Source organism: Theobroma umbraticum, unplaced genomic scaffold (genome assembly GCF_002168275.2).
Source record: "Theobroma umbraticum cultivar Fairchild unplaced genomic scaffold, ASM216827v3 scaffold_147.0, whole genome shotgun sequence".
Taxonomy (NCBI): Eukaryota; Viridiplantae; Streptophyta; class Magnoliopsida; order Malvales; family Malvaceae; genus Theobroma; species Theobroma umbraticum.
This window is the reverse complement of record NW_018397259.1, coordinates 9205066-9216435: the sequence shown is the minus strand read 5'-3', so window position 1 is coordinate 9216435 and position 11370 is coordinate 9205066. Positions and strand designations below refer to the sequence as shown.

The window sequence follows — 11370 nt, the reverse complement described above, 5'->3', positions numbered from 1 at the left end:
TCTCTTAAGCACTTGCATCCAATTATCTCAAAGCATTTGAGATGCACAAGCTTCCTAGACATAGAAAATGATAATAAACGTTTTAAGTTGCCACACCCCTCGATGATCAATCTTGTCAAATTCTCATGATTGCAGAAAGAATCATGCCATATCCTTTCAACATTAATTGAGGACAACCGCAAATTCTCCAAGCAAGGGAACAACGACTGCAGACATGTAATTAATCTAGATTAGAAATAATATGAAAAAAAGAAAAGAAAAAGACAACGGATGAAAGACTAGCTTATGTAGCATAATTACATAACATTCTATGATTAGAAAGGAAGGAATGGGTTTGCCAATTCAATGGCAACTGAGTTCAGGAGAAATAATTACTTCCATTTCAAAAAGAAGTGATTTCTAATGTATTAAACAATCACTGAAGTGGGTTTTGTTGATGTTCAGGCTTTAAAATGGGCACTATGACATGGTTCAGTTTGTCACCAGTGGATGGTAGCGAAAATCGAAACAAAAGGACATGGCTTTCACACAATGTGGCAATCTGTTCTTTTTAAAGGGAGGAGAAGGCATCAGTTTTCTTTAGACTGTAGATATATATTGAAATTTATTTATCTGAATGAACAAAATCTCTAACCTAAGATCTCTAACTATGCCCTCACTCATCTTACAATTATGCTAGGCTCTTGGATATAACTTTAACAAAGGATAAGTATAGCACTAGACAATTTTTATAAACGGATTATAGAGTGTCAAACTTAGAATAGATATTCAATGTATGTTTTTACTTATAATATATGTTTTTACTAATAATAGATATTCAAGGTCAATTAGCAAAAAGGCGAAAGGAGGGAGATTCTAAAATAATACTAATTTAACATTTGAGAACATTCGCTGTTTATAAGAAGGAATTGTTAAGAAAATAATAAATGAGATCAACATATACCTTAGAATGAGTAAAAAATTGAAAAGTAATAAATACCTTTTCACTAAATAGAGGCAACTCATGTTGAACCTTGGAGGTTGAGCCGTTTTTGTCTTCAAAACAAAAGCTAATGAGCTGAGGTAGATTTTGAAGTGTCAAAGATTGTAATTGAAGAAATTCATTTTTATCAACTACACCATTATCATCAATGATATATTTGATCACTGAATCATTTTGGATATGAAGATTCTTCAAATGTGATAAGCTTTCTTCATCTTTGAACTCTTGCATTGCAATCGTGACACTTTTGAGGTCATCTAAATATAAAGCTTCAGTTTTCTTCACTAGCAACCTAAGTCCATGATCCAAATGATCAATACTTGTACTTAACTTGAGTTTCAGAGTCCTTGAATACTCATACTCAGCAAACCATTCCCATTCCTTTCCTATGAAAATCTTGTATCTTTCCAACTTTTGCAACTCTTTAAAGAGCAAGCCCCTTGACATGGCCTCGGCATCAGGAATATGGACTTCTAAAGTGGTCAAACAAGACAGAGTATTCAATTCAGCAAGACTAGCAATATTGCCTCGCTGGTTGGCATGTCCCCCTACTTCCCATTGAATAAACGTGTCACCCATATATAGTTCTTCTAATCTAGACAAGCTTGACAAGACACCTGGTGAAATTATTTTGAGTTTAGTACAATGACCTAAATCTAACAGCTTTAATTTAACCAGTCGCCCAATTTTCTCAGGTAGAATTTTGATATCAGAATATGAAAGGTTAAGAATTTCTAAATTCTTAAGCTCTCCAATAATGGTTATATCTCCCAATTCACATCGATTTAGGAACAATGCATGAAGGCTTGTGAAGAGGCAAGTTGACAAAGGTAAAGAAGAAAATTGCATACCACTCAAATCTAAGACTTTAAGATTTTTTGTTTCGTTAAAGAAGTCAGGTGGCATTTCGAGGGAAAGATCTTTGCTAAGCCAAACGAAAAGAACAACCTCTGGACAATTCAACTCGTCAGGAAGCTCTCCAATTATACTAGGTAATCGCAAGTAAATCTTGTTCCACTTTTTCATTATCTCTTCATCTGGCCAATCTTTCAGAACATCCTCCTTGTTTAATGCAAAGACATGATTGTCCTTAGAAGCGATTGACATGGCGACATCATAAACAAGATCATGCATACCAAAGTAACGGTCATTGACGTTACTATCAAGTAACAAACAAGAGGATTTGAGGTTACTCACCATTGTTAACAGCTTATTTCGTGCTTCCTCCACGGTGCTGACACCATTAATTAAACCCAAACCAATGGCACATTGCAACAAGTAATCAATGCTTGAATCATGGCGCAGTAGACTGCAAAGTAGGAAAACTTGTTTAAGTTCATCACTTTCTAACTGATCATAACTCAACCCTATAGCTGAATATAGGTCAGCGGATATCCCAGTGAAGTTGTTTGAGGAAGGCCTCTGTAGTTGCCGTAAAGCATCCTCCCAAACAAATAACCTTTTATTTCTCAATGCCCTTGCAACTGTTGCAATGGCCAGCGGTAATCTCGCACACCTTTGGGCTACCTCAATTGCTGTAGATCGCAACTCAGCACTTTCAACACAGTCCCCTGCCATCTTCCTAAACAAGTCCCAAGCTTCTTCATCGTCCAAATCACCAATTGAAAAAGTTTTCTCAGCATCCATCCCATTGGAGAGAACATTTTGATCTCTTGATGTCAACAATATCTTGCATCCCTTGTGTTGGCTTCCAAATGGAATTCCAACTTCCTCCAGATCCAATTTCTTCCAAACATTATCTAAAACAACAAGAACCTTCGTCTCTTTCTTCAACCTTTCGCACAATCTACGTGCTCTTACGAGCGTACTCTCATCTTCAAGTCTTAGACCCAACAACTCTGCAGTTTGATCTTGAATTTTCTGAATGTCCGGAGTCTGAGTCACAATTACGGTAACCACCGAATCAAATAACTTTAGCTCTTGGACTTGTCTGGCAACTTCTTTGACTAGTGATGTTTTGCCCATACCAGCCAACCCGTACAACCCTATCATGTTGATAGTAGCATCTTTTATTGCCTCCATGATATCGTTGAAAACCTTTTCTCTTGATTTAAAGGTCTCAAAGTCTCTAGGAGATGCGTCCAATATAGCTTCTGGAACATCACGGTACCCCACTCTGCTAAATTGACACTGTTGGATAAGGTCGTCAATAGTCGCGACACCTTCTTCTGCTTTCCTGCTAAGCTGGTAGCGAGACTTGATATTGGGACACAAGCCAATGAAGCACTTGTTATTTGCTTTGTCTTCAAGATCCTTCACCTTCTTCTTCTCCTCAATGATTGCCTTGTCCGCTGTCTTGCGCCAAAGCTCGACGTCCGCTTTTATCTTCTTCCCGTTCCTGTCTGCAGCATCAGCCTCTTGCTGCACACTTTCTCTTTTTGCTATCAACATCTGAAGTTTCTCCTCGAACTTTTCGACATTTTTCTTGTAAATGATTACATATCCGATATGACGTTTCATTTCTTGGAAGATGCCGTTCGCAGCCTCCGAAGCAAGGTTGGTAGCAGCGCCAGTAAGAACAGGTTCCATTTTTTTAATTGAACAGAAAAGCAAAGCAAATGACAGAAGAACATAGACAACAGGGGATCGAGAAGACCCAAAAATGAAAAAGGCAACAAGAATATAGCAATAAACGATATGAGCAAGGCAAATAATCAGAATGGTAAGAAATTGGAAACGGTGGTTTTCTCCATTAGCTATATCTATGAACAAAGAGGCAACTAAGAATCAGAGTGAAAGGTTTCTGGTTTGTTGGGTGGAAAGTAGAGGAATGTGAGAAGCCGACGCTTTGAGGTGAAGGAAAAAGAGATGAGAAAGAAACAAGGGAGCAAGCCAAAAACAAAGGAAAAGGAAAGGAGAATCGAAGATCAAAGCAAGAAAATAAAAGGGTTTGGAGAAATGGAAGAGCAAAGGACGGTAAAGTAAGGTAATAGGGATGAGTTGAGCAGAAACGCTGTGTGTGACTGGGTTTTATGAAACTGGCACGCAGCTTTTCATGACCATTCAAGTATAAACAAAGACTCACCTTAAGTCTTTGTTATATCTTTTTATAAGAATAATTATATATAATAAGCACATGCCATGAGATTTTATTAAGCAAATAAAAAGAAGGATTAATTTATCCATGTCCAAAAAGAAAGATTCAATATTCCTGTGAATTAACACTTTTGAACGCATAGATTTACAATCGTAATTAAATTATCCAAGTCAATTAAAATTTACTAATAAGAACAAAACAAACACTAAATATTAATCAAAGAGAAAAACGTAATTCACAATGCTCTTTTTTTGTATGTTTTCCAATACAATTAACCTGTGGCTTTGATTGGCCATTTAAACCGTCACCTCAAAGGCCTAAATATTTAGTAGAAGAAAAAGAATTTTGGGGTTAGAAGTCTATGAAATTTTTGGAAAACTCAGGCTTTGATATTGTTGCGACAAATTTCTTAAACCTTTTCTGTCAATTCAATCATATATAAAGACTCACCCTAAATTATAAAGAAACACTTGCCTTTGTCATTTCATTTAAAACAAAAAAAAAAAAAAGAAGAGTCACACTCAGTTTTCATTGCCCATCATGGATTATAGGAGAGAGGAAAGAAGAAAATTATATAGTAATAAGCTGTTGTCGGCTTTTCACCAAAAGACTCATCCTCTTTTTGGCTTGCTCGTCCGTGCAGTCCTTTAATTAATAATTTTATGATTCCATTGGACCGAAAAAGGTCGGCAAAATCAGAGCCACCCCATTCCAAAGTGATTCAATGAATTATGGCAGATCAAGGCTGATCATCAATCTCTAAACATTTACTAGTACAAATTAATCATGCTTTGCCAGTTGGTCCTATATGTAAATATATATATATATATATATTATATATAATCTCCTTTACACAGCACCCCCAGATTTTTAAATTTTTTCTATATCATATAAAAAATTTTTAAGATTTTTTATATGTTCTCTTATGGACCCCTCAAAATAACTTTTTATTTAATAATTAATATAAATAAAAAATAACAAAATAAACTCACATACTTCATTGAATTTTAAAGTTTTTTTATTTTTTTTCAATTTATATTATTATTATTATTTATTTATTTTCATTTTTATTTTATTTACTCATCTACTTTAAGTTTTTATAGATTTTTTTTTTCAAATTTCTACAAACCATCAACTATATTTTATTTTTTCTTTTTTGTTATGTCATATATAAATTTTATTTTTTACTTATTATGTTTTCTTTTTTTTATGTTATGTGGATTTTATTTTTATAATTGTTGATGCTTCCTTTATTCTTTGTACAAGATTTTCTGCTCATGTGTTGTGTCCTGTATCAATAAAATATGGTCCGGGTAATTTCTCTGAAATTTCATTCTACAAAGTCAGTGTGAAAATCTATGCCATGAAAGAATAATGTTAATATTTGTCTCACCTCCTCTCTTATATTTGGTCACCTTTGCTTTTTTTGCCAAAAGAGGAAGGGGGTGGGGATTTCAACAGAGCAAGCCTTCTCTTTTCTTTAATGAACTCTTTCATCTAAAACATATACTATTGCTAGTCACTTGCTCATGCCACTTGCTCCTTTTTTTTTTTTCTTTTAAACGTATACAAATGAGATAGCTTTACTAAAGTTTCAATATAAAATTAGACTAAATTCATATGGATAATTAAAGTAGATGTCATTAACCACTCTAACAAAAAATAATGCAACTTGTCAAACAATTAATAATCAATGGATGAATTGAGCTGTACTTCACTCACATTTTCTTAATCATAATTTCACATTAAGTTTCAAATTTTTCCAATCATCAATTATAAAGAAAGACTTAAAATTTAATTAAATACCAGTGAGCCCACGAGTCATGACAATCGGCAATTATAAAGAAAGACTTATCCCAAGTTTTCATTATTAAAACACTATGCCCTACCAATATAAATTAAAAAATGGGTTAACGGAAGAAAGAAAAAGAATAGGGGAAGACAAGACAAATGTATATAGTTTCTTTTTTTATTTTTTTAAATATAATTTATACAAAATCATTACGGCATCTACCATACTTGAAAACTATTGTGCGTGTTATCAAGACAGACATTGAAAGCTACAAATAACTATAAATTAATAAGAAAGTAAGGAAATATATGTTAAAATATTTGTGACTTTGGTAAAAGCCTAACTAAGAAATAAATTGTGCTGATATAATACTGACGTAGAGAGTGTAAAATGTCACGTAATTATCATGTAAAATAAATATAGCACATCATCATACTGTAATATGTTATTTTATCTCATATGTGATGTAAAATGATAAACGTATATATTTTTTAATAAAATTTTTTTTTATTTCTAATTAATTCTTGAAGTTAGTATCATTCATTATCAAGATGAATAGATTGAAAGCCACACAGGCAATTACAAAGAAAGACTATGCCCATACGTTGGTCATTTATTTTTAATCCATCACAACTACAACTACTAGCCAATAAAAAAATAAATAAAAAAACTAGAATAAAGGAAAAGAAATGAGGAAAGACAAGAATGGGTTAGGTAGAGGATGCCATTGGAATTCAAACTGGGGAAACGTGGAAGTGTCTGTCTCATTCTCACCAACAATTACAAAGGAGTGCACATGGAAATCGGAAAAGCATTTCTTCTGCTCATTTCTCATTGGATGGGAGACTTAATTTGTCTCAGCCCCGTGCTTCTGAGACCTTTTAGGAGGTCCTATTAGGTTTTGCCCTACCCCGGGTATTATCGAGAGATCTGATTCTTGCAGGCTTTATCGCTGCTTTTCCTTGTAGGATTCTTTTGTTTTTTTGGTTGACGTTGTTAGGACCCTTACACTGATTTTGCTTGCTGTCTCTGCTTGATGCACAGAGTAACTTATGTAAATGTACAATTAAATTCCCGCACCAAGTGCTCTATGTCATGAAAGTATTCTGTCAATTGAGTTAAGAGACTTGTTATAATATTATCGGTAATGAAAAAATAAAACTCATTTAAAAAAAAAGTTAAAAAAGATCAGAAAAGCCCAAATATGTTAATTAGAACTCACAAGGGGAAATATAATGTCAATGGCGAATATATATGAGTTTTATAAATTTAACTAGGTCCGGCCTTACTATTTCTTTCAGGTTGAATCAAGCGTTAGATGGAGACTTTTATGTTAATTTCAAGAATTATATAATTTTTATTATTGTTGTTTAATTCAATAAGTCGTGTAATTCACAATAACAAGAAATCCTTAGAGAACACAATTTCCCATGTGAGCCAATTGAATATTCTTTATCCATTAAATGGAAAGTGGGGGATGCATAGGATATTTGCCGGTTACCCGATGAAGTGGTCTTATCACGAGATTTAAAAACCCAAGAGCAAGTGTAATGGGAGCGGCTGAATATAATTTTTTGATTAAATTATAAAATTAGTTTTTATATTCTATTATAATGGTAAATTTAATTTTTATATAATAATTTATAAAAATTAAATTTATATATTTTTTAAAAATAATAATATCAATTTAACATGATAAATTTTTTTTACTATTTATATTAATATGACATTTGATTATGTTGATATGATATTTTTTTTGTTGATTTAACTAGAGGTAGAAGGAGGGGTTAGTAGAGCCCCAACGTTAGAATTTTAAAATTTTTTCTTATTTTTTTAAAATTTTTAGTTTTGCCTCTATAAACATTGATAAGCACAATTGTATAAGAAACAAATAAAAAATAAAAATAAATTTTTAAGATTTAAAAAAATAGTGTTGTGAGAACAAAAAAAATTGAATTTCTGTATTTCATAATTTAATCATTAATAGATCATCATATTCAATGTCAAATCAGTAAAAAAATATCATATCAATATAAATAACAAAAAAATTTTAATAATGTTAACAAATTGTAATACTTTCCAAACAAAAGCTCCTTAGATTGGAACCTGACTCAAGAGTTATAACCTTAAGCTTGGGTAACACCATCAAATTCATTGTTGCTTCCTCTGCTTTTTCATTTGTGATAATATGCTCCATCATATGGCAATTTTTACTTTTATCTCTTTCAATTGCTAAAGCTCCAAAGCCATGGAAACAGTAAAAATGTACTTAAAGCTCTTACATTTGTAAATTTTCAAATATTTGAGATTTATGAAATCTAAAACTCCTTTAAGATTGTCCTTCCATATTTCTATTGACTTAGAAAATTTGGAAAGTACTACATACTCAACTCCTTAGTTTCCAACCTACAAAATCCAACAAAGAAAGAAAGATTAAGTTCAAAAGTACCCACAAACACGAAAGAAATAAAAATAGAAAACCTAGAGTTAAATTAAGCAAACAAATTAGAGCTGTTACGTAGGTACCTCTTCGACGTACAATTGCTGGACAGTACTGTTAAGGTCACCACCCCAACGTCCCTTATCATCTTCATCTGTTTCTTGTACTCTTTCCAGCATTGGCTCACTTAAAACTCCCTCACAGAAAATCTCCATTTCGGGACATTTGCTCACAGTTACCTCTGCTAAAGACGGGAACCCAAATGTTTGGTTGCCTGAACAAAAACTTTTAATTTGTGGTAAACCACAAAGTTCCAAACTTTTCAAGTTGCTGAAAACAATGTCGTATGCTGCCTCATCACCCTCGTTTCCAACTATTTCTTTCATTGAAAGGCACTGTCTTATCCTCAATTTTTTGAGTTGGGCTAGACTTTGGACTGCTAAAGATGTATCTAAGCATATCATTGCTTTGCAGCTCCGCACATCCAACGTCAAGAGAATTTGAAACGATGCTGAGGATGATCCTAAACTAATCAGTTTGTCACAACTCCCGACTTTAAAAGTTTCCACTTTAGGGAGAATGCGGTCTACTTGTACGTCCTGCCTCCATAATTGTTAGAGACTATGAAGACCATCCAATGTATGTTTTTACTCATAATAGATATCCAGGGGCATTTAGTAAAAAAGCGAAGGAAGGAAATTCTAAAATAATACAAATTTAACATTCGAGAACATTGGTGGATCATAAGGAAAAATCTTAAAGAATTTAAAAATAAGATAAACATATGCTTTAGAATGAGAAAAAGATAGAAGTTAATATATACCTTTTCACTGAAAAGAGGTAATTGATCATGTTATGTTGTGGAAGTAGAGTTGCTTTTTTCTTCAAAACAAAAACTAATGAGCTGTCGTAGATTTTGAAACATCAAAGATTGTAATTGAAGAAATTTATTTTTATCAACTACACCATTATCATTAGTGATATATTTGATCATCAAATCAATTTGGATATGGAGATTCTTCAACTGCGGTTAGCTTTCCTCATCTTTAAACTCTTGCATTGCAATCTTGACAGATTTAAGTTCATCTAAATACAGAGCTTCGGTATTCTTCAATAACAACTTAATTCCATGGTCCAAATGATCAATGCTTGTACTTAACTTGAGTTTCAGAGTTCTTAAACACTCATACTCACCAAACCATTTCCATACCTTTCCTATGAAAATCTTGTATCTTTTCAACTTTTGCATCTCTTTAAAGAGCAACCCCTCTAGCATGGCCTCAGCATTAGGAATATGAACTTCTAAAGTGGTCAAATACAATGTCTTCAATTCAGCAAGACTAGCATTGCTTTGTTGGTTGGCCTGTTCCCCTCTTTCCCATTGAATAAAAGTGCCACCCATATATAATTCTTCCAATTTGGACAAACTTGATAAGACACCTGGTGGAGTTATTTTCAGTTTAGTACAATCACTTAAATCTAATAACTTCAGCTTAAGCAGTTGCCCAATTTCCTTGGGTAGAGTTTTGATATTTGATTTCAAAAGGCTAAGAATTTCTAAATTCTTGAGCTCTCCAATAATGGCTATATCTCCCAATTCACATTGATCTAGGTACAATGTAAGAAGACTTGTTAGAAGACAAATTGATGAAGGTAAAGAAGAGAAATGAATCTGAGTCAAATCTAAGACTTTAAGATTTGTTGTTTCCCTAAAGAAGTTAGGTGGCATTTTCAGGGAAAGATCTTTGCTACAAATAAGGAAAAGAACAAGCTGTGGGCAATTCAACTCGTCAAGAAGCTCTCCAATAGTAGGATATTTCAAACAAATCCTGTTCCACTTTTTATTGTCTCTCCATCAGGCCAATCTTTTAGAACATCCTCCTCATTTAATGCGAAGACGTGATTGTACGTAGAAGTGATTGACATGGCGACATCATAAACAAGATCATGCATATCAACATCAAGTAACAAACAAGAGGCTTTGAGGTTACTCACCATTGTTAACAACCTATTTCGAGCTTCCTCCACCGGTGTTGACACCATTAGTTAAACCCAAACCAATGGCATATCTCAACAAGTAATCGATGCTATCATGATGCAGTAGACTACAAAGCAGGAAAGCCTGTTTAAGATCTTCACTTTCTAAGTGATTGTAACTCAACTCTTAGCTGAATATACGAATGCGGATATCCCAGTGAAGTTTTTGAGGAAGGCCTCTGTAGTTACCGTAGAGCATCATTCTAAGCATATAAACTTTTATTTCTCAATGTCCTTGCAACTGTTGCAATGGCCAGTGGCATCTTGCACATATTCTGGCTACCTCAGTTGCTGTAGATCGCAACTCACTGCTTTCAACACTTTCCCCGGCCATCGTCCTAAACAAGAGCCAAGCTTCTTTATCCTCTAAATCACAAATTGCAAAAGTTTTCTCTGCATCCATCTCATTGGTGAGAACATTTTGATCTCTTAACATCAACAATATCTTGCATCCCTTGTGTTGGTTCCCAAATGGAATTCCAACTTCCCCGAGATCCAATTTCTTCTAAATATCATCTAAAACAACAAGAACCTTCTTCTCTTTCTTCAAACTTTCGCACAATCTACATGCTCTTACAACCGTTTCTCCATGGATGGATTGTTCGTGACGAGTGTCCTTGTGCATGCCTTGACTAAATTGAAGAATTTAACCTTTTGTCACAAATACTTACATTTGCTTATAGAAATCGTGGAATGAATAATCTTTTAATTTTCCTTCTTTCCAAAAAGAAAACAAACCGAATGGTGATGTTTTGGCCCGCACCATTAATTGGTATAGAGAAAAAGAAAATGATGCAATGGGTGAAAAAGAAGACAAGGAAAAAGAAAGCTTCCAAAGACAGGAAACTGAAATAAACAACAATAACTTGAATGTTACAACGTAGAATCAAACTTTGATTATTTGTACAAGTAAAGTAACTGATTGTGGTCATTAAGAATATGTGATTTTTTCTTTGTCTTGCCTTTAGAATCCTGCTACTACAGTACACTGCTTCAATTTTTATATAATATGGTAAGTAATCAAACCCCCATATGTGAGTTATAATTGGTTGCTTAAATTT

At 33.5% G+C, this 11370-nt stretch overlaps 1 protein-coding gene and 1 pseudogene across 1 annotated transcript in view; both read right to left on the bottom strand.

Annotated features, from left to right (window-relative positions):
• LOC149527305 (putative disease resistance protein At4g27220) overlaps positions 1 to 4016 on the bottom strand; it is a 6718-nt gene extending 2702 nt beyond the window's left edge. Inside the window, 2 exon segments of the mRNA XM_089783394.1 lie at positions 1 to 206; positions 980 to 4016. The exon segment at positions 1 to 206 is cut by the window's left edge and continues 244 nt beyond it. Of these exon segments, the coding sequence (XP_089639520.1) occupies positions 1 to 206; positions 980 to 3532 (2759 nt within the window). The 5' untranslated portion in view covers positions 3533 to 4016.
• Positions 4017 to 8226: 4210 nt separating this feature from the next.
• LOC110415647 (putative disease resistance protein At4g27220) lies at positions 8227 to 10934 on the bottom strand (annotated as a pseudogene).
• Positions 10935 to 11370: the final 436 nt, after the last annotated feature.